Source organism: Taurulus bubalis, assembly GCF_910589615.1.
Source record: "Taurulus bubalis genome assembly, chromosome: 20".
Lineage (NCBI taxonomy): Eukaryota > Metazoa > Chordata > Actinopteri > Perciformes > Cottidae > Taurulus > Taurulus bubalis.
Genome location: NC_136608.1, coordinates 15,074,524 through 15,098,872, shown reverse-complemented (window position 1 = coordinate 15,098,872; position 24,349 = coordinate 15,074,524). Strand labels below are relative to the sequence as shown.

The 24,349-nt window shown below is 41.8% G+C and overlaps 1 protein-coding gene across 1 annotated transcript; it reads left to right on the top strand.

The window, feature by feature from the left end:
• Window positions 1–602: 602 nt before the first annotated feature.
• nrip2 (nuclear receptor interacting protein 2) lies at window positions 603–23,131 on the top strand (the record flags this gene model as incomplete). The annotated part of the gene is made up of 6 exons (XM_079236149.1): window positions 603–758; window positions 13,422–13,727; window positions 17,504–17,586; window positions 18,066–18,172; window positions 21,010–21,062; window positions 22,933–23,131. The coding sequence occupies 6 exons, from the start codon at window positions 603–605 to the stop codon at window positions 23,047–23,049; spliced, it is 822 nt and encodes a 273-aa protein (XP_079092275.1). The 3' UTR covers window positions 23,050–23,131.
• Between the last annotated feature and the right edge of the window lie 1,218 nt (window positions 23,132–24,349).

Here is a 24,349-nt window from a genome sequence, read left to right as displayed (position 1 = left end):
CATATGTTTTATACACCGCATGCAGTGCTTTTCCTTGGTGCTTCCTCTGCTGAGAAAATGTGGAGGTGAGCATGCGTCTGAGTGTGTGACGGAAAGAGGAGGGCTCAGAGGAGGGAGGGAGAGAGAGAGAATACACTCCAGAAAGCAGAGATGTGAGTGTGCCAGAGAGAGAGAGAGAGAGATCCAAGGACAGGCGGCACTGAGGGGAGGAGACATCACACACTCAGTCCCACCTACACCACACAGCCTCTCTAACAGACAGAACAGATCTTGACATTGTGAGGAAGGCGCATGTCTCCATCAGAGGAGCACCCAGGAACAGGATAGCTCCCAAAGCTGCTGAGACCAACACATGCCAAGGACTGCACACAGAGAGGGAGGCTCAGCCAGCCCAGGGGGAAGGACATTTCAGTGAGGGCAAAACAGGGTGGAAGAGGCAACAACTGCAGGTTTATTCTGTGGTTTAAAAAGAGCAGCTTGGGTGGGAGGGGGTTTCTCATCCTCTCTGCACACGGACGTCCACTCTGTCTCTCGCCGTCTTGCTGCAGAGAGCTCCCAGTTCAAGGAAAAGACGAGAGCTTTCCCATTCACAGTCCGGGACCATGAGCGAGACGAAGAAAGGCGACTTCACCATCCGGGAAAAAGCCATCCTGCACCAGCAGAGGCGTCTGAAGCAGGCCACCCAGTTCTCACACAAGGACTCGGCTGACCTGCTGCCCCTGGACGGGCTCAAGAGACTGGGCACGTCGAAGGACTTGGTGAGTGGACGTTTTAGAGACTCTGAAGCAGCGCTTGAGGCGACCGGGTCATGATGGATGTGATTGGAGAGCTTGTGCCAGGTGCTCAGAGTGTGAGTGGAAGTAGGTAGGTGGCAAAATTGGATTGTTTCCAGTTGCGAGTCTTATTTTAAAAGAATAACAATGTGGAATCATGATGGAAAGTGTCCACATCCATCACTAACCAATTAGCAAGGACTGGAAGAGCGAGTCCACATTGATGCCGAGTTACCCAGCCGCCCTTACTGACCACGTGCATCGCCGTCTTGTGTTCATGGATTGCTTATTATTATTGCAGCATTTGCTTTTAACCTGCTTAAAATAAGATATACATTTCATATAGTCTTATAGAGATGAACACTTTAAAGGTTACATTGTATGTAGCATAGCATCAATACCCTTATCTAGTCTAGAAAACCGTAGACGTGTTCATGTGATTGTAAATCTACAGGAACTGTTGCACAAACTATTCAGCTCGTAAACATCAGGGTTAACAACGAGAAGAAAAATAGTTTTATATTTTCTCGATAGGTTGCCGCTTCTGCAAGACGCTGATGCAAAGCCATGATTACAAATTGTATTTCAAGCATCGTTTCTTACTCAGTAAGACCTGCACCTACATCGCCCACAATGCAACTGGACTACCAACAGCGCAGTCAGGCGTGTTATGCTAGTAGCGGCTAATGTAGCCTGGATCAAACCAACACTGACTCAAGTGACATCATTTGAGGTTTTTCATCAGATTCCACGGAGCCACAAACGGCTTTATACAACTTTTGTATCGGTGCTGCAGCTAAGCCTTGTTTTCATTATTGATTAATCCACCGATTATCTGCTTAATTAATGGATTAATCATTTAGTAATACATGTCAGGATAATGTCAATGCTAGAGGTAACCAACAGTTAGTATCACAAAATCTGTTCAGTTTTCGGAAATAAACCTGGAACAAAGCAGGATATCTTCACACTGAAGAAAATGCTTTTTTACTTTCTTATCTTTGCAAATGAAACGCTGCATTCTCTGCCGACTGATTGATTAATCGGCCAACGGTTTCCGCTCTAGAGGAGACGGCCTCTGTTTGACTCCTAAACTCGAGTATGAGCACCATTTCCTGCACCAACACACTCCTTCATCTACTGTGTTAAGTGCCGACTCGAACAGGAAGTCGAAAGGGCCATGAAAGATTCAGAGCCTTGCACTTTGCCGAGAGGAAGGAAGCGTCAAGTCAAACAGTAACAGAGCACAGGGCTCGGTTACTGGCCTCTCAAATAGAGAGCGATGTCGTCACACATTCAGGAACACACACACATTTTATGCTTGACATATATGGATGAAAGACATCCCCAACCTCTTCACTTCCTCTTCCTCCAGAAGCCTCATAAACTGAAGCTGGTGTAAACTCTGGAGGAACTCCCTGTGATAATCTGAACAATTTATTACTCCCGCTCTCCTGTGACACAGTTCTGGTTTCATGGCGGCGTTCCAGATTCCCCAGAGCGCTCCAAGAACCTCGACACGATCACTCTGGCACCGCTAAGCGGCACCGGCAGTGCTGGGTGAATATCACATGCAGGCATGTCTGCCAGGTTTTAATAACCAACATTTGCTGCTAGAAAAAATATTCTACCCTCCTCCTCCTCCTCCTCCTCCTCTTCTTCTTTCACTGAGTCACATCGTTTTGTGATCTAATGGCTGGTATGTTTTCCCTATTTTCCCTCCTTTATTGACCCCGTATTCCGGAGGTAGTACATTTAAAACTGAAAGTGTGCCAATAATAAGTCGATGGTATTTAAGGTATGATTATTTATCCGATTCAGTCATGTTATTGGCATTGGTCCAGACTGTAATATCTCTACTTTTGGAGGGATTGTCATGAAAATTGGCACACATGTTCATGGTCCCCAGAGGATTAATCTAAAGCTCCTTTCCCACTGGACAAAAAAAACAACCACTGGCATCTGGCTTATGTCTTTAAAATTGGGAAATGTTACAATCAGCATTCATTCCCAGGAGAAATGGCTGCAGTAATCGGCATTGATGGACACATGGCAACCGGCTGGACGTGGTAATCTCCGCCCTCTTTTCTGGTGCGATGCCATCAGTAGAAGTGAATATATAATAAATAAAATCCACAAGGTTTTGGACAAATATTCAAATTCAACAACGTACAAAACATACAATTAATATGCTCTCTGCAATGCTACCAGACTCCAGTAAGACAACAACTTCAACAAGTGTTCCTGTGTTTAATAAAACTGCATATAAGAGCACATTTTGGTGGAAAAGGGACATTTGTTACTACTTTGGTAATTGCCTGACATTCGTGGTTTTGAGTGAAATATTATGGATTGCCATCAAACTGGATTCAGACATTCATCTCCCCCTTAAGATTCATTTGTAATAACTTTGGTGATCCCTTCATTTCTCATCTGGCGCCACCATCAGGTCCAAATTAAAATGTGTCCAATACTTTGAAGCCATCTTGGATTTTGAGGGCTGGGTTGGTGGTTGTTTTCGACAGACTTTCCGCCTTCTGGCGGCGTTCCAGTTGAAATTCTCGTCTTCCAAGAGAAATTTGAAGGCGTCATCTTGTGCTAATTAACAAACGTTAGCTCGCTAACATGCTAAACGCCAGACTCGTGGTTTGGCATCACACAAGATAATGTTTGGAAACTTTTTGTGACATTTCATAAACTATTCTTTGCCTCTTTTGTTATAAATCATCGTGAGACACTGCAATAAATTGGAAGATATCACGATGGGCTTTGGGAATTTCTTCGAGAGACAAATAATCTGTCAAGCGATGAAAAAATAATCGGCAAATTGTTTAATTAAGAGAACGACGGGTTAGTTGCAGCCTTATCTACATTCCTTCCATTAAAAGAAGTGCACACAAAAGATCTCACAAAAGATAAATGTGTTGGGACTTCGGCAGCTCCCTTTTAAACCAAAACTGCACATCTAAACACTATTAAAGATTAAAATGAAAAAGATAATCCAAGTCCCCAAAACTCTATTAGATTCATGCAGCGTGATGTTGAACTCATCTGACTCAACCTGCAAGCCACTTTCTTATCATAATACCAATTATCTCCTCTCGGTAGTTATCTGAAACACAATTTGTGGAGCCGACGTGGCCGCGGGGAGAACAGCATGTCATCTGTAACGAGAGATGTTCCACGTTGGGACACAGTCCTCCTGTATCTCTTCTCTGCAGCCTGTGAATGCACTAAATGTAAAGAAAGCATGATGTGTGTCTGAGGCGGCAGAACCCTCGCGGACTAAAGATGAGATCATCGAGATAACGCGGATACGCTTGTTTGTGTGCAGGACGTTTGTCTACATTTCCATCTTCCTGTTATATTATAGATTTTTATTTAATTACTGCTGAAGAATGGCTGTTTTCCTTCTGGCTTGTTGCCTCCTTAAGCAAAAGGTCATATCTAGAATGTCAGACGCTGATCTCTAACAATAAACCATCGTTTAAAAAAAGATATGATTCATTACTAGAAGCCTGGTATTTCAGTTAATAATAATAATAATAGCTAGGATTTATATAGCGCCTTTCATGAAACCCAAGGACGCTTAACAAAGACATAAATAAACATAACAAATGCAACAGTAGCTAGAGGACATAGGCTTTGGTGAAGAGGTGAGTTTTGAGGAGTTTTTTGAAGGTGTCCAGAGACGGTGTGTTGCGGAGCTCTATGGGGAGAGAGTTCCAAAGTGTGGGGGCTGTCACACTGAAGGCTCTGTCCCCAAAAGTTTGCATTTTTGTGTGAGGGATGGAGAGCTGACCCGTGCCTGAGGATCGAAGGTTCCGGGACTGTGTGTAAGGGTGGAGGAGGTTAGATAGATACTGAGGAGCCAGGGCATTGAGGGATTTGTAGGTGAGGAGGAGGATCTTGTAGGTGATGCGGGACTTGACCGGAAGCCAGTGGAGGTGGATGAGGGTGGGGGTGATGTGCTTAAGATGAAGGAATCAGAGGAGTCGCCCCCTGATGGCCATTAGGCAGAATGCAAGTTTAGGACACTTCTACATTGGCTTCACTTTTCAGTTCTGAAGTTGTCGCCTGGATTTGCTAGAGAAGGCAGAATGTAATTATGTTTGACTTAATAATTAATACTTTAACTCCATGAATCATTACCTCCATAAATAATTGAATGGTTGATTAACCTAACTTATAACCATTACGATGATCCATTATACAAGCGAAACTGACAAACATTTACTGGTTTAAGCTTCTCAAATGTGAGATTTGTTTTCTATGATTTCAAATCGAATATCTTTGTATTTTTTAACTTTCGACCCTTCTAAATAAGGAATTTGAAAATGAGCTCTTGGTAATTGTCTTTCTGACATTTTAGTCTAAATAGGAATAATGACCAAATAGCTAAGCTATGCTATGCTAGCTATCGCCTTGCTCCAGTTTCATACTTAAAGGCACAAAGAGTGGCGTCAATCTAGTCATCTAACTCTCTGAAAGAAATCAAACAAGCCTGTTTCCCAAAATGTCGAGCTATTTTCTTTAAATGTAAATGAATGGCGTGCCGCCACAGAATCAGTGAAGATGGCGGACGCTTTTCGGTTTCCATGTCACACACAAACACTTTGGCTGCAACCTCGTCTTGCTTTCTTAATTTCTGCTCGCTGTCCAGTGTGTAATTCAGCAGCAGAGCCTGTTACGCAAGAGTGAATTTATGTTGCTGCTCTTTAGCCCGAGGTCCTCTCCCTCTCCTCAGCAGCAGCAGCAGCAGCAGCATCTTCACTCCGGCCATGTTGTGCTGCACAGTAAGTGGAGCAGTGAGCATGAAAAGGGCAGAAAACCCAGCGCTTTAACGCAGAGCGATGGAGGGGAAGGGGAGAGACGGCTGGAGATGAGGTCATGGAGGATGCACGGTTTACTGGATGTTTTACGTAGCACCATGTAGGGCTTTGAGTAGATACGTGGGTGTGAGCTGTAGGAAGAGAGAACTGGAGAGAATGAGAGTACATCTGTGTGTGTTTGGGTTACTGGGTTGGAAACATCAGGGTTACATTAACACCTGAGCTCAGCATGAACAGAGTTGTTGCGTAACCGCTGTGTATTCTCACGGTGTACATACTCAACATTTGGCCAGAATGAGGAAGATGAGAAAAGAGGAAAGATGACTCTTAAAAATAACCCCAATCGGATGTCTGTGTTGAAGCTTCCAACATTTAAAAAAAGGTTATTTCTAATTTAATATCAAACATTTGAAGAATTCATTGTTTTCCCAGAATGTGTCAGGCCATAAAAGGCCTTTGGCTCAAATTCTTTAGTGAAACTCATACAAATTAAATTATTTGGCAGGCTGCTGTCGAAGAAAGGTCGAGTTCACCTCAACGACAAACTCCAAATACAAGAACAAAACAATCAAAAATCCCACAAACATTTTCCCACTAATCCCGCTAAAACACACAAATTAAACAAAATGTGAATTAATGAGCTTCAGAGGTGCTGGTAGGCAGATGTCCTTTCCTTTGAACAGAGCCAGGCTAGCTGTTTCCCCCCGTTTCCAGTCTTTATGCTAAGCTAAGCTAACCCACTGCTGGTTACAGTAGTCTGCAAGAAACCAAATAAACGTATTTCTCAAAATACTAAGACTATTCCTTCATGAAATGAAATATCAGCTAATGTGTATACTGACGTGTCACTGCAGTCAACGTACATGTTTTTAAAATTGGTATAAAATTGTAAACACGTTTGTTGTGAGAAGAAAAGCCTCTTTCTTCTTCTCCCTGCAGCTTAGTTGTCCATTTGCTCATGTCGCTCTCTTACAGATGAGTGAGTCGGAAACCCGTGTGTGTGTGTGTGTGTGTGTGTGTGTGTGTGTGTGAGTGAAGGCCTGCCTAATCGAGAGCTTGCAGTCTCAAGGTGCTTTCTGAGGATGATCAAAAGCTACAGAACTGGGCTTACATGTCGGCACAGGAGGGACGGAGCAGTTAAGAGCATTAAATACAACTTAAGTCATAGTTTACTAAACATTCTGTCCATTATGTTCCAAAAAAGACATTTCCTAAATATAGACACACCAGTGTGAGGAGGCGTTATATCTCCAGTCCTGAATTCACTCGAGCAGATGGAGTACAGTGCAGGTTTATATTTTCATCCAGATTCATTCTACAAACTCGGTTGTTTATTTTCCCCCAGAAGGCAAAGTGGCGCTTCAAAGTGAAGAGCAAACACGACGATGTCGCTCAGTGTGATGGGGAGTTCGCCTCTTCCTGTCGCCTCCAAAACAAACAACGTTAAGACCGGGTTCGGGGTGTATTATTAGCTCGGGGACCATTAGGTGGGCTGGAGAGAGGTGAGGGTGAACCCGTCGCTCTCCGTGGCATCTGGAGCTGGGGATGGGTGGCAACCCTTCCCCAGCTGCTCCCTCAGAGGAGGAAGGCGGGAGGCTAAAAATACACGACAAAAACAAAAACGACAACACAACCCTAACAGCAGAGGAGAGGACGCCGGATACTGAGACAGGGAGGAGGAGGAGGAGTTTTTGTTCATTTGTTGGTCGTGAATAATGACACCTCTGCCTCAAAAGTAGAAACAGAAAATAATGATAATTCACATTTAGAAAATAATTCTGGTTTGGTACAAAAACATAGCAAAATGTCACATTTAGAAGCTTGATAAATTACTAAAATTATTAATTAATGATCAAAATTGTTGTTTCTGTTGATCGATTTATCGATGAACCACTTTAAGTTCAAGTCATTGGGATGATTTATGAAGTTATTGTCCTAAAAATCTATATTTTGGTAAATCAAGACTCTCAAAATATATATACATATATATATATATATATATATATATATATATATATATATATATGTATATATATAGTCAGTCTTTGTGCTAAGCTAAGCTAACCAGCTTTAGCCTGTAGCTTTAACTAACATATATTAGAGGTATCGATCTTCTCATCTAACTCTCCTGGTTTGTGTTAAAACAATAACGCATCGACATAATGCAACAATGTAGCTGCCTTAAAGAAACAACTGACTTTTTTGTGTAGAAATGTTTACTTTTGGTTTTACACTGGAAACAAACAGCGGTCTCCTGAGTGAAAGTCTTGTGTTTGTTTGATGGTTTGATAAAAGAGGCTTCATGACGGAGCAATCAGTTGATCAACTAATGTTTTCAGCACCAATGTAGTAAGATAAAAACATCAGAATACACACGTTGTACAGGCAAAGACCAATGAATGAACAATGTATTGATTGTAAAAACAGAATAATGAACTAATCATTCAGCGAGAGAGAGGGAGAGAGAGAGAGAGAGAGAGAGAGAGAGAGAGGGAGAGAGAGAGAGAGAGAGAGAGAGAGAGATGCCTGTTGCAGTCAGATAATTAGTCCACATGGCAATGAAGCCTCTAATCTGACTTGCAGAGGGATAAATACAGAGAAAAAGAGTCAGGGAGGAGGAGGAGGAAGAGGAGGAGGAAGAGGATGCTGGAGTCATACATTAACAGTTGTCTTGAGGACTGGTTTGGACCAGTAATAGAGCTCAGGGGTCACCGCAGGACGCACATCAGCAACATCAGCAACATCAGCAACATTAGCAACATTAGCAACAGACCACGAATTAATAGACGAAGGAACACAGTGTCCGTCCTTTTCACACACACACACACACACACACACACACACACACACACAGCTCCTCATTTTTCATACTGGAAAACGTTTTCCAAAGTGTCAATTTATGCTTGTCACAGGCAAACTCAGGCTTTTCAAAATATACTTTCGTCTTTTAGGACACAAACCTACTCGAAGCCTCTCTTCACTGGATTTGTCGGCGATGACAAAATAGAATAGCATAACCATCTTTTAAGTTCACGTGAACTTGACTAATGAGAGAAGATGTTCCAGCGAAGACGAGGGAGCTCTCCGGAGGCCTCAGTATTAAATCGATGCCATTAATTCTCTCCTAAACTTAATAAACGATGGCGGCTGCAATATTTACGACATCCTAAAAGCGGGGGCGAGCGATAAACATTCAAGATGATATCGTCCAAAATCCCTCTGCATGCGGAGAACAGGCAGATTTCACCTCGGCATGCTTCAACAATAAATAATAAAACAATTCCCAGCAGGTTGCATCGTGTATAATAAAGTCTTTGTGGGACGCCGCTTCCTGCTGTCTTCATTTGAATTCATGACAGAAAATCCATAAAGACATAATTGATGCCAAATCACATAATATCACATTAATATATTGGCAAATGGGCACCTTTAAAAAGCATGCAGAATTAGCTATTAGCATGTTCCAATGAACGTATTACTTTAATATGGAAGAAAGCTTTAAAGGTGATTCTCAAGCCGTTCTGGAGTTACACATTCTAGGATTCCCGAGCGGATTAATGGACATTTATTTGTGAGGGAAATCGGAGATGATGATATCCTCGGAAAGACTCTAAAAATGTGTTCATATTTAACCGAGTTATGATGTAAAATGCTGCAATTAGACGCCACGGGTTTTAAAGGATCTTCATTGCCTCGACACAATATATGGAAAAGCAGACAAAGATCAAGTGCAGCCTGTGAGGTGAAACATTGCTCTAATTCACCCTGAACCGTCACAGACAACATGTGGAATCACTGAATGTCGCCTGCTCGCAAAATCAATGTCGGCAACGTGATTTGCTCTCCAGCTGACTCCGGAGCAGTCTGGGCGAAGCAAAACAAAAACAGACGGCTGCCATTGAAATGAAATCACATTGTGTTCGTTGTGTGGATCAGATTCGATCTTTGCTTCCATGAAGTCTCATGAGAGCTCAGAGGAGGAAGAATCAAACTCTGCATGACATCATTGCCCATGTTGAATAGAAACACTGTGGTATGCCTTAATAATCAATCTCATGAAAATACACAGACTCACCCACTAAAAGATGACATAACCCTTGATTTGTAATGAAAACGCTGTGCTTTTCTAATTGGCCCAAGAGGATGATTAGTGTTATTTCTGCTAATAAATGTGTGATTTATCCAGTGAGTGCAGGTGGAAAAGAGGTCAACTGATTATTGTTAGAACAAACACACGGAGAGGAAGAGGTTGATGTCGAGAACGCGACAATATAAATAATTTCTAAAGAGGAGCTGCTGATTGAATTTGATTAGTTCAGGTGTCAAGGAGATCAATGTGAAGAGCTCCTGCAGAGAAGATTACTTTTTAAATTGTTTTCGCGTTAGGCCCACGGTTTGAGTTGGTTTTATGGGAATGAATGATATCAGTGGAAGGCATGAATAGTGTTTTTGATTTTCAATAATAGTGATGTAAATTATAAGGAGAGGATAAAAGAGGAGATGAGAAATGATATGAGGAGAGGAAGAGGGAAGACAAGAGATGTGTGTTAAGGAAATCAGAAAAGTAAAAGAAAGGAGAGGAGAGGATAGAAGACGGGGGGAAAAGAGAAGAACTGTGGAAAGAAAAGAAGAGAAAGGGAAGAGAATTTGAACCCAATAAGGAGGAGAGGAAAAGAAAATTATGAAAAGGTAATACAAGGAAAATAGGAGACGACCAGAGAAGAGGAATGAGAAAGGAAAGGAAGTAAGAGAGGAAGGAAATAAATCAGGATGTAAAGAGATGAGAGGAGAGATGAAAATAGGAGAGGAGAGATGTAGAGAGGAAAGGAGAGATGGAAAGAGGAAAGGAGAGATGGAAAGAGGAGAGGAGAGATGTAAAGAGGAAAGGTGTAGAGAGGAGAGGAGAGATGGAAAGAGGAGAGGAGAGATGGAAAGAGGAAAGGAGAGATGGAAAGAGGAGAGGAGAAATGGAAAGAGGAAAGGAGAGATGGAAAGAGGAGAGGAGAGATGTAGAGAGGAAAGGAGAGATGGAAAGAGGAGAGGAGAGATGTAGAGAGGAAAGGAGAGATGGAAAGAAGAGAGGAGAGATGGAAAGAGGAGAGAAGAGATGGAAAGAGGAGAGGAGAGATGTAGAGAGGAAAGGAGAGATGGAAAGAAGAGAGGAGAGATGTAAAGAGGAAAGGTGTAGAGAGGAGAGGAGAGATGGAAAGAGGAGAGGAGAAATGGAAAGAGGAAAGGAGAGATGGAAAGAGGAGAGGAGAGATGGAAAGAGGAAAGGTGTAGAGAGGAGAGGAGAGATGGAAAGACTAGAGATGTAGAGAGGAGAGGAGAGATGGAAAGAGGAGAGATGGAAAGAGGAGAGGAGAGATGGAAAGAGGAAAGGTGTAGAGAGGAGAGGAGAGATGGAAAGAGGAGAGGAGAGATGGAAAGAGGAGAGATGGAAAGAGGAGAGGAGAGATGGAAAGAGGAAAGGTGTAGAGAGGAGAGGAGAGATGGAAAGACTAGAGATGTAAAGAGGAGAGGAGAGATCTAAAGAGGAGAGATCTAAAGAGGAGAGGAGAGATCTAAAGAGGAGAGGAGAGATGGAAAGAGGAGAGATGAGAGGATCATCACTTCCTGTTGAGGAGCCGGCCCACAGCTGGAGCTTGGAGGGAAACGAATGGACTAAATAGACACGGTGGTGAGAGAGAGAGAGAGAGAGAGAGAGAGAGAGAGAGAGAGAGAGAGAGAGAGAGAGAGAGAGAGAGAGAAAGAGAGAGATCTATGAATAGCACAAAATATACTTCTGAAACGTTTTTTTTCTTTTTATACAGCATTTTATTTGATCACTTCTCGTTGACCTGCAGACGGTCAGACATGACTTGTCCATGATCTGAAGGTGTTGCATTAAAGCCACACGCCTCAGAGATGATCATGTTGAGGCTGTAGCCTCGGTCTCTTGGGGCTCGATGCCTTTTCTGATTTATTGTTCCATTTCTCCTTGCTGCTCGCTCACCCATGAAATCGTCCTTCATTTAAATTCAAGTCAGGAATACTTTAATGGCAAAATCTAGCTTTGCCATGTGCATGCTAATCAGAGCAGAAACACTAAATAATGACCAGTAATGTGAAAAACAGGGGAGAGAATCTTTTCCATCCTTATTGTATCTACACACATCAGTTCAGCCACCAGAAGACGGATCTGATGGAGGGTCAAACGTCCAGAAAGAGCTCTCCGTAAACGCACAGCGGCCGCCAGACCTGTTGATTGCATTTGGAAAGAGGAGCGAGATGGAGGGCTGTTTGACAGCACAGAGAGAACAGAGGGGAGACAGATGGGTGTCCGTTTTGAGACTGGCGTTCAACCAAGACACTTAAAATGGCAACTTTATGGCTCCACAGATGCCGATGTTGGCTGGTGAGGCGGTTATTCAGCCTGTTGTTCCACACTTTGGCCCAGGGGTGAAGTTTCCATGAAATATGACTTGTCAAAATGTCCTTTTATGTCCTAAATGAAAAGTCTCTACAACAATGCTGCGGCTAAATGTATGAAAAGAAAATTATGCACATAGAAATGAGCTTTCAAGACATGAGACCGTAGAAATAAAATGTCTATGCATAAGACAAATACAATAGTGTAGAAGTTACAATATAGGAATATAACAATATAACTGTAGACTATAGACTTTACAGGGCATGCAGCTGCTTGTGTGTTAGCATTAGCAAACAACAGGCAGAAAACCATGCTAGAAACCCTTTAATGTCCGCTGACACTGATGACCTGAAAGCAGTCGCTTGAATTGGCTTTCATGACATGATTATGTGACAGCAGGTAGTTTGGAAGGTAATTTATTTCCCCCCACTGAAGCTAAAGTTAGCAATTCAGATCTCAGCGTGTTATTTTGTGAGGAGGAGGAAGTGAAATGCCACAGCCGATGCTACGCTGTCAAACAGCAGCCCTTAAAACCACCTGAGCATCACAGTTAAAATGGTCTCTGCTTGCTACGTGTGTGTGTGTGTGTGTGTGTGTGTGTGTGTGTGTGTGTGTGTGTTTGCAGGGTCCCAAGTCTGAAAGCTGTATTTACTGTCAATGTCAATGCTCAAATTAATATAATATATAAATCAGCAGTCTGCTTATGCATTAATTTAAAAGGTACAAATCAGTCATTTGTAATCCAATGTAATAATTGATGCACACACATGCTCTCTTTTCCAGCTTCATCAGTGGTACTAGAAATGCATTGACCATTTATGGAGTGACAACTTTGGCAGAAAACTTAAACCCTTGTGTTACAGCTTTGCAATTAAACCACAACACACGTTGTACCTCCTCACACAGCAGCTATTTTGTCCGACACCTTAATTACTAACTTCATTTAGTGTGTAACTGGCAGTGCTGAGAAATAAGTAGGAAGGTACTCAGTCAATCTTCTGGTCATTAATGTTCCAATTAAAGCGCTACTCCACTTTATGGTCTCTTGTGTTTCAGAGAGCGTACTAATTCCTACTACTAATAGTCTATATTATTGATTTATCTGATGATTATTGTTGATTAACTGGTCATTCCTTTGGTCTATAACATCAGAACAAAGTGAAAACTATCCATCCCAGTCTTTAAATGTCTTGTTTTGTCCGGCCAACAGTTCAATACCCAGATATATTACATTTACAGTAACGTAATGGGCAATAAATGCAGCAAAGTCTCACATTTGAGAACCTGTAACCATCAAGTCTTGCTCAACTCAACATCCGTATCCGCCATCATAAAAACATGTATTGGTCAAATAATTGCTGTGGTAAAACTGGACGCATCTTCTCTCGTGTCTCCCGCCTCTAGCAACCCCACAGCATCGTCCAGCGCCGCCTGATGGAGGGGAACATCACGCGGCTGCGAGGCGAGGCCCGGGACGCCAACGGCAGGATTCCCTCCCCGCTGGCCGACTCCAAGGACGGACCCGCCGACGCCGAGGAGAGGAGCGAGAGCACCGCCGACGACTCCACGGAGGAGAGGGAGTCCCTGGAGGAGAGCGAGAAGAGCCTCCGGTCGGACGAGGAGGACGACAGCAGCGAAGCCGGAGCCCGACCGCCGGCGGAGAAGACGGAGAGCTCCACCCTCCTCGCGGCTCTGGTTGTTCAATGCAAGGTACGGCACCGCTCACAAAGCTTTGCCACGTTCTACTCTGAAAAACACGAGGCGATGCAAAGACAGCACCAATCTGCGCCCATGACTCATCCCTCGAAGCCCACTTTGTGTTTATTCCTCCCCGACAAAGCATGAGAAGCTTGGCAGGATCCAGCGGCTGTCTGGCCGGAGCAGAACAACGGAGTGCTGAGTCATGGTGACCTGAGTTCGACCTGGTTAACACGTCCACATGGGCCCGAAACAAATGTGGGCTACAAGGGCTTGAAATGTACAAACTGCGTGGTTTGAATCGGCGTTACAGTTTGTGCAGCTGTTTCGCTTCGGCTCACAGAAAGCTACACAAAAAAACACCTCGCAAACCTTTGTGTGGCTCGCTAAATCCTTTTTAATAACAAAGGAGTCGGCCTTGTTTGCCTTGTTTTACGAGCTCCCTGTCCACAGTGTGAATTAGCGACTGCAGTAAAGGCGGCAGCACAGCAGTATGCACACATCAGTGGTTTAGGACATTGCACACTGAAGGAATCGGTGCATGACCAAGCTGACACATCTCTCTTCACTTATCTCCTGTCAACTCTCCACTAGCTGCTATTCATAAAAGGCAAACATACTTTTTACTTATTAGGGTTAAGATAACGGGCGTTCAAGGATTTCAGTTTTATAATAAAACATATGTATTTAAAAAACAATGGCCAACCTTTGGCTGAGAAAATCTGACTCTAAGTCAAGCACTTAATCATACATTTCCCACAATGCAGCTAATTAGGGTTTTCATTGAGCTGGTAAATGCCCAAGTCTCTCTTCATCAAGCTTTCAAAGAAAAACCTCGAGCCCAATCCGACAAAAGTGGTAACCAAAAGAAAACATTAGACGGTTTTCACAGGCGGAGAAGTCGCCTGTGTGGCACAATCTTCACGTATAAAATCAGGAAAGAGAAGCTTTAGTATTGTTCAGCCTCTCTTTACTTTTCCCGTGATCTTTCTGATCTGAAATCTTGTGTCTCATCCAGCTAAATATTCAGTCGTGCTATTGAAAAGTCTTTTAGAAAACAAGGAGCTCACCAACCTCCATACAAACATCGCCACTCCTCTCACTCACGTTTCCACCGCTGTCCAACAAGTCACATAAAAAGAACGGCGTTTTATCTCTCGGTCGGTCGGGTTCTTCCCATCACAACAAGCGCTTTTTGTGGACTTTAACAATAAGGAGTTTCCCTGAGCGATTGCATCTGCTGACTCTCGCTCAACTGTCTCTCTTGTCGCAGTCAAGATGGCCGCGAAATGTCTTCATCTCGTATCGGGCCTAAATGTAGTGGATCATAACATACTGGATTTCCATGGATGCCAACATGTTGCCTGCAGCAGACGATGCATTTTTGTTTTTTTAGCCGATTGCCAGAAGAGCATTTGGCTACTGAGGCCGTTGCTGATCCCTCGCTGCCCCAAACGGAAGAGGAGTCAGCAGTCAATGATGTCATAAAACACAGTCAATAAATATGTTCTAAAAAAGTGTGAATCACCGCACCCACGAGAGCTCCTTGAGCCATGAACGAGCACAACAAATATGAGACTGACAGTCCGGTATAGTGGGCTAGTTCAGCTGTGGACAGACAGACAGTAGATAAATATTGCCAATTTTTAACACTAAGAGATAAGATAAGTGTATCAAGGACGCAGCCAATATTATCTCTTGAAATAAATCAATTCAGTGATCAAACAGCTTCTGTTCCCTGTGGCGTTAAAAGTATGCAGCACAGCTTCTGCGAGTGTATTTTTAAAATGAGCAAACCACTTCAGACTTTTCTGGTATAGATTCAGCGTTTTTTTGCCCTATTACTCATTGTGCTTTGCTCGGTTGTATCATCAACTTATTAAATGCAAAGTGTTCCTCCGTTACTCATTCGGCGGCTATTTTTAAACTGTAGGATTTCTGCACCGCTGGGACGGAGATAAAAGAGCAGGTTTGTGATCCTGCTGATAAACCACGAGGACAAAGGAGTCCAGTCTGTCCAGTGAGTGAGGATCAAAACAAGGCTCACGGAAACTGAACATAGCTATCTCCATATATATATATATATATATATATATATATATATATATATATATATATATATATATATATATATATACACACCAATAGGCTGAAAGGTGCTACATGTTAACCATCCAACAATCTGAGATAAATATCCTAAAACAGTTAACAATTTAAGAAGTAAACAGCAAAAACTGAATGAATCCCAAAGACTGGCAACGCCGAGAAAATAATACATCAAATATATCATCTTTGTGAGGATGTGAAGAAGTAGGAGGATTAAATAAAGGAACACTTGACACCTCAGTTTGGAGATAAATGGCCGTGTCCTTGTGCCGTAATAAGGGTATAAAAACACTGACAGATAAATGTAGTGAAGTAGTATTTTGACTGCTCTGCCTGTGAGGACTTTGACCTTGTTCCTTTAATAAAACTCCACTAAAACATTAAGAACGTTGCTGTATCCTGAACTGCGAGTTATCTGAAAGCAACATTTTGAAGAACCAAAATATAGCAATGAAAGAGTGTTGAGTAATGTAGCTGTGATACATTTGATATTGCATATTTAATTTATACATGATGCACAGTTCACAGTGTGGGGGTGGTACCTGCTCACTGCTTATCTCACATGCATGCAGGTTCACCATATGTTCTGAATACATCCTTCATTCTACCGTTAGTCTATTTCCACCCACAGACACATTCCTACTTGTGCACAGGATGCAAACAAAAAGAAAAACAGCTTCCATAAACCATAACAATCTGCTGCGCTGTCGGGTTTCCTCTGGTGGCAGGAAAGTAGCCTGAAGGCAACAGAGCGGCAGAAGATGTTTATAAATGTAAAACTCCATCTCAAATTATGGGAACATGGGATGTTTTTTGCAGAGAGTTTAATATACTACTCTCATATAGTGAACTAAATCAGTAACGTTGGTGGCAATAACACCAAAACAATGAGCCGAAAGATGTTGAAAAGCTCCGTAGAGCTCAGAGGATCTGCAGCGTTGTAGACAAGAGCGACTCCTTTCATTATTTGTCATTTCATTTCATCGCATTATAAAGAAATACGTTTTTTACAGCGTGCAAATGAACAATGCAGCTTGTCACGGATCACTTTTCTTGCCAGTGTTTGCTTGGTCATAGAGTTAAATGCACCTGTGACTCGCTTGGTTAACATTTCATGCTCTGGTGATGTTTTTGAGATCATTAAGTCTTTTGAAACATCAAAGTGTTCAACAAACGGAAACATCAGCATCTTGTCAGGAAACAGAGTCAGCAACATGAACTTAACACATCAGCTAATGATAAAACTCATGATCTCTGACGCAGAATGTCCTCGTTGGTTTATAATTAACTTGATTACTAACTGTTGAGCCAAACGCCTGCAGCATTTAACGGACAAATAGTGATTTAAGAGTCCAACACAGAATCAATAGATAAAGTTACATACACAAAATAACATTTGAACCAAACCGTGCAGCAAAACTTGCTGGCTTGGAAACACTCCAATGGGAGATGTGTTTTCTTTTTGTTGATTAACAGGCGACTGAGTTTATTTTTCAGTTTGGCAGTTTCACGAGCGTAGTGGGAGCAGAATGGATTAGTTGAAAAAGAAAAAGAGATCAGTGGTTTTCAGAGGCTCCCTAGAGTTGTGTAAATGTGCAGTTGTGACTGGATGCTGCGGCGCCCGACTGAAGTGGAACGAAGTCACACTGTGACACTCAGGATCCTCCTCTGTCTCCCCACAGTGCTGCGAGACTGAAGTCAAAGCCTCCATCAACACCGGCAGCCAACACAACCACATCTCCAGCTCCTGCTGCCAGAGGCTGGGGTGAGAAACCCCTGCAAACACACACACACACTATATATATATAACACCTGCCAATAAAAACAACAGGAATCAGAATTAAATAAACATTTAAATAATTTGCTAGAACAAAATAAGCTTTTAGGGGGGATTTAGTCATGATTATCATAAATTCTTAAGGCCGGTTTTTAATCCCGATCCTTAAAGATCAGACATCACCTTCGTCTCGGAGGAAAGATATTTAAATGCCAAATGAAGCTGAGTCTTTAGATCAGAGTCAGTGCACTGGCTTGTGACATTTTGTTCTCTTATTAAGTTTAAATCCAAGGCAACCAGTAAAAGGTTAAATATCGGTGTTTTGTTTGTCTCCAAAATCCCAGCTGCACAAGCATTTGATTGAGTGACACACGAGAAAAAATCTATTTGCAGGAGACAGCTACCGTATAAAATGTAATTACATATTCCTGCTATGTGTGTGTGTGTGTGTGTGTGTGTGTTATCAGACTGGTTCCCGTTCAGGACAGTTCACCATGCGGTGGGAGCAGCTCAGTGCCGGGTCTGCAGCTGCAGCTGGGCAGACAGACGGTCCAGTGTTCAGCCTTTGTCAAAGGTAGGAGTCACGCTAAATATACACGTGGAACTATTTGAATGATTTGTCTTCAACCAGCAGCTCTGTGAGGCCGTAGATGCTAACGTCAGCATGCTAACATGCCGCCAATACACTGAAAACACGCTGACGTTGAGCAGGTGTAATGTTTACAACGCTCACCATCTCATTCAGTGTGTTGGCATGCTAACCTTTGCTAATTGGTTAGCATGGCAGGCACAGTATTTGCTCATTTAGACATATTGGGCTTTTGACAGATTGATAGCACAGATGCACCAAACCAACATCAAAGAGCTAGTGGCGTTGCACTTGAACACACCGCAAAAACTACAGCCATCGGCCAACACCTGTACGTTCTACACCTGCTTGAGAGGAAATAACTCTCCATACCAGCAGATGGCAGTAGTCTGTATTCATGCTTCAAAAAGGGAAACCGGCAGACCGAGAACTGTGGAGATACAAGGTGTTACAACCTCCATGACGTCGTTACGACACATCTGTGAAACAAAGCAGCGTCGAGGGCCGATGAAGCTGACTGGTGCCAACGATGAGGCAAACCGCAAAAACTAGAGCCGTAGTTATTCAGATTCATACCGAGGGGGACAGAAATGGGTCGACCAAATGTCACGGCAATCCAATCCAACAGCTGTTAAGATATTTCATTTGAAACCACAAATGTGAAGGTCATGAGAGCAGAGAAATATGAGAAATATGAATTCACCTGCTGCGTCGTCTCTTTGGAGATTCTGTTCAAACAGACACTTAACATTCAGACAGCGAATCCTAACTCGTCTCCTCAAAGCACTCAAGGCATAAAAAAATCATTAAATAAAAGGAAAGCTGGGGAGAGAATAATATGTTAAAGCAGTAATTAACAATATTTTCAGGCAAATAAATGTCTATCTTTCCCACTTTACATTGCCAATGCAGCACAATAATGTTGTATGAAAGCGTTTACGTCGTCTGTGTTTGTTTTCTTGAAGAAGTGGAAGATCATTATCATGATGGTCATCATGGCTGAACAGACACATGAGCAGCATTGAGCCAACAGGAACTATTATATACTATACTATCATGCTATAGTACACACTATTTAGCATTAGTAAAGCATGAATAAACACTTAATTCATCATTTATAAAGCATAGCTCCAACATGAACACTCATTAGTAACTCATTAGTATGCAATTCATAAACACAGTTATACATGTTTCATTCTTGATTAATAAGCTTGGGTTTCTATACTTTATAAATGATGGATTCACCATTTGTAAATTAAGTATTAACTTATTGATCATTAATAAGATCATTTGTAAAGCTTATTAATCAAGAATGAAAGATTTATAACTGTTTATGAATTGCATAATAATGAGTTACTGTTGGAATAATGTTTTATAAATGATGAATTCAGTGTTTATTCATGCTTTAAATAGTGAGTGCTTATTATAAAGTGCTACCAACTTAATTAACAGAAAACCCAACTGCCTGTTTCATGAGATACGTGGTCATTGATGCTTCAGTCAACAGGCACCGGTCCAAAGAGAAATATAAATAATCTGCAGATAAAAGGAGAGGAAAAAGTCGCCATCTTTGGAAGGGTAGTTTATTTTGGTCATGACAGAGCTCACTTTCCTTTTAAGGACTTTTCTTTTTCCAGTTTCTTTTCATTGAATTTGAGGTTCATGACATACATTTGTTTTTCCAGCTTAAAAAAAAAGTTGTATTTGTGTGCAGGTGAGCACATTCTTCATGGATGTTTAGAACAATATAATAACCATGAATACATGAAATATTCAGTTATTCAGTGGTTTTGCAAACCTACAGTATAGATTTTGTTTTTATAAATTCCCAAACAAATGTAGTGTCACATGATGACACCTTTTTTACCAAAAATATTCTGTTTGTTTTCTTGTTAGCTTTTTATTTCCATTGTTTGTTTTCTTCTGTCTGTCTGTGTCTCTTGTTCCCAGTGTAAAGCGTCTTTGAGTATTTAGAAAAGCGCTATATAACTTTGAATTATTATTATTATTATAAATATGAAACTACAGCCAGGAGAGCGTTAGCTTAGCTTAGCAGAAAAACTACCGGCAGGGAGAAATAAATCAGGCAACCAGCACCTCTGAAGCACTAAATAACACATTTCATATCGTTTTTACACTTTGGTTTTTACACTAAGCCGACCAGATTTAAGGTGTTAATTAGTGAGCTTTAGCGGCGCCGGTGTAGCACAGAGCAGACGAGCCGTTTCCCACTATTTCTAATCCTAACGTCAACTAAGAGAACCAGCTGCTGGCTGTCGCCTCATATTTACTGTTTAGACGTGAGAGTATCGAACTTCTCCTCCAACTCGCAGCAACAACAAAACTAAATGAATTAACAAATGTCCCAAAAAGTCAAAGTATTCCTTCTAAATCAGATTATATTTCCAGAGCCCCAAACCATTCAATTATAGAAATATTGTGTCCTTGCTTTGATTTCTCCTGACTTTTCCCCTTGTTATCTGGTCCTCACAGAGATAGAAGAACAAGACAAAAACACACACTTACTCATGCTGCAGTTCTTGTCTGTTCTTCTCCTCGATTCCTCCGCTTCAGTGAACGACTAATTCAATCTCAGCGCCGGACTCTTTCACGGACATTACATTCTTACTTTGGCTCCAAAACTCTCACTTCGCTGCTTCCAAAGCCGTCCAGTACAGACAATTATCAGCACTCATTAACATAATACTAATAATAATAATGTTCTTGTAGATTCAGCCTAATGCATGCATGTTCAAATGAGGGTGTTCGTAATGCACTCAGTTCCTCTGCTCTTATCTCTCCTTTCCCTTTTCCACTTGCAGAGGACGAGGCGTTTGAGCTGTGCCTGGGTCTTCACACTCTGTTGGAACTCAAAGTAAGGTCCTCATTTGCTTTGCTAATATTTTTAAAAGCCTTATCTTTTGGTGTGTGTGTGTGTGTGTGTGTTTTGAAAGAACCAGCTGCATTAAAACGACTTTTAAAAAGAAGAAGAAAAAACCCATTAGGGGGAAAGATGGAGGCACACATTCTTAAAAGGAGCTGTACTATATTTGGTGTTATCTAAAATAAGGCTGCTGGTGTTATTTTAGGGTCCCAGCTATCTGCTCGATATCCACTGTGCAGGCAGAACCCAGATGAGAGCGAATTGAGGACATCTTGTGCGGTGGAATTGTTGAAATTGAATGTATGAAAATGCAATTTAAACCTCATAAAAAGACTCGCTGGTAACCTGAAGGTATGCTCTCTCGCCACGGAGCCACGCTATGTTTGGGGCTTGTTGTCAGCAGGATTATGGGAAAAACTACCGCCCTGATTTTTATGAAACTTGTTGGAAGGGTGTAGCAAATACACAAAGGAAAAACCCAATACATTTGGGAGCGTATTCAAATCCTGGGGCGCATTGCACGCACTATTTTTCACTTAATGGCCTTGCCGGAGGCCTGAACTCTCAGAGCCCCTCTGGTTCCAGTATTACATCTGTTGAATCTGGTTAATATCCTCCCAAAATCACATTAAGGAGAGACTTGAGGGCATTAAGGCACATAAGCTCTTTTTTCCTAATTTTGTAAATTAGCCCTTCAGGACTTTGTAATGTTAGATGAACATTTATTTCCCTGTGATGAATTTGCTCTACAAATTTCCATGAACAATATAGTAATTAAATATGATTACTGGCTAAATAGATCGTTAACATAAGGACCGCAAAAACAACTCATCCTTACTTTCTACTGAAGATACAAACGTCATTCTCATGATGAACACTTTGTTTATCTTTTCAAGCAAAAAGAAATCCCCAAACATTCCCCAGTTCCAGCTGTTGGCGAAGCGAGACAAAAAAGAGATTTAAACACATCACATTTGGATTTAGGAAAAATGTGAAAATTCCCAATTTTCTGACTTTATTGATCAAACAAGAATAATAAAACGATTGTCAAAATAATTGAAAGTAATCTTTGGTTGTAACTCTAGAAAACGTGATGCTCAACCTGTTCATCCCAGTGAAACCAGTACGTTACTACAAGTGTCTTTCATATACTACCACTAGAGATGTGTCATCTTTTGAAAGTTTTGAAGCAAAACACAGTTATTCATCTGCTCAATAGACAAAATAAATAATCTTAAATATCAGTGGAAACAAAGGTTTTAAATGGAGGAAAATTCAACCAAGATCTAAGGATTTGGATGAGTGATGTTAAGTCCACATATTGTATCCCATTTACACTTATTAATACATTGTTACCTTCCCAAATAGAGCAATAGCTACTGGATGTGTTGATCTAAGAACTGTAGACACGAGGATAATGCTCACATCTTCAGAAGAAAAAGCAACAGAAAAAAGAGAATACTTAGAGTTTTGTTTGTTAAACTTCTGTTCCCTTACAAATTGTTTCGGCTATGCGAAGGGAGACGCATGAAGAACCCACTTGGACTGAAGGACATAATCAATCTGAACATGATATGGTTATGAAGCGCGATGGTTTACAACCTTCTCGGCTTGTGTGTCCTATAAACAAACTTAAAATATGTAGATTATAGTCATTTTTCCTTCTCAGATTGTTAACTTTGAGTAATTTAACAGGCCTGAAGTGGTACAACTAACTAATATTCCATAGAAAATGACATATAGAAAAGGCTTTTTTATTGTATCCTATTCTGTTAATCATCCCCCGACCCCTCAGATTAGTTGTGCGACCCCCATGTTGGGAACCTCCGATGTCCCACTGATTGTGCGTTTCCTCTCACAGTGCTGCCTGGACCTGAGCAGTCGGGTGCTGAAGCTGCAGGGCTTCGGCGACGAGCTGCCCTTCCTGAACCCTTCGACCGCCAGCCGGTGCCAACGCGACACCAACGAGAACCTGTGATCCCGAAACGCCACGGCGGCGACCGCTTCCTCAGATCTCGGCCGGTTGCAGCAACGTTGGCGCGATGCCGTTCCGTGTCGGCAGTCCGATCCCGGCGTCGCTCACACGCCGCCGGAACGCGGACGAGCATCCGCCACCGTCGTTCTCCAGTTTACATCAACGTGTTTGTAGGACATTCGCCATAATTATCTCTTATATTAAATTAGTCTAGTTTACAGAGCAGGGGATGAGGTAATCTCTATGAATCTAATCTTTCTTTATGATTATATTGTGCATTCAAATCCGATTCCTCACTGAGGCTCTCTAAAAAGGGAAAAGCATTATAATCATTTAATGTAAACTTTAGTGGAATATTTTGTGATTTGGCTGTACGAACATTACTTTAAATCATCAAGTAAATAAAAAAAAGTGTTAAATTGTAAATCATTTCAGTTTAAATGGTGTCAAAGGAATTGTTTCATACTTTGGGACGCATGCTAGTTAATTTCTACGACGCTATATGAGAAGACGACGGATAGCCGGTTAGCTTAGCTTAGCATAAAGACTTGAAACGGGGGGAAACCGCTAGCCTGGCTTTGTCCAAAGGTAACAAACCTATACTCTAAAGCTCACTAGTAAACGTGCTACACATTTGTTTAATTCGTAAAAACACTGAATACATGAAGTTGAAGTTTTATGGTGAAGGTAATCTGCTCAAATAGTCGCGCTGCTAGCACATAAACTTTTGCACTAGCTAGCACTTTCATGTCAAATTAAACCAGTGTCTCATAACTTTTTATGACCGACTTTTGCACCAAGTCAGACTCGCTGTTTCCCCATTTCCAAGCTTTATGCTAAGCTAAACTAATTGCTGCTAGCTATAGCTTCAAATTTAACACACAGACCGACATGAGAGAGGTAGCATCTTCTCACTGTACTCATCAGGAGTCAATACACGTGTTTCCAGATTGTCACTATTCCTTTAAGAATCAACAAAACCTATCGGTGCTCAGGATCCCCTTTTCCGGTGCGTTCAAATGAAATCTTTTGGGAAGTTTTTTGAAGTCTTGCGTAATTAGATTTTGATCCGGCTACCTCTTTAAAAGATAAGGGACGGTTTCTCGTCTAGACCTTTAAATAGAGATCTGAGGAAAACGCCACCTCTTCTGACGTACTTCTCTTCCGTTTCTTTTTCTTTCCCCATCAGAAGACTGATGTGGTTTAGTTTTCCAGGAGCTTCACTCCCAGCCTGTCACAGCAGCCTGAATTACAGTAGTTCCTCTAATAAAAATAGACGTCTGGCCATATTTGACATCAGAAA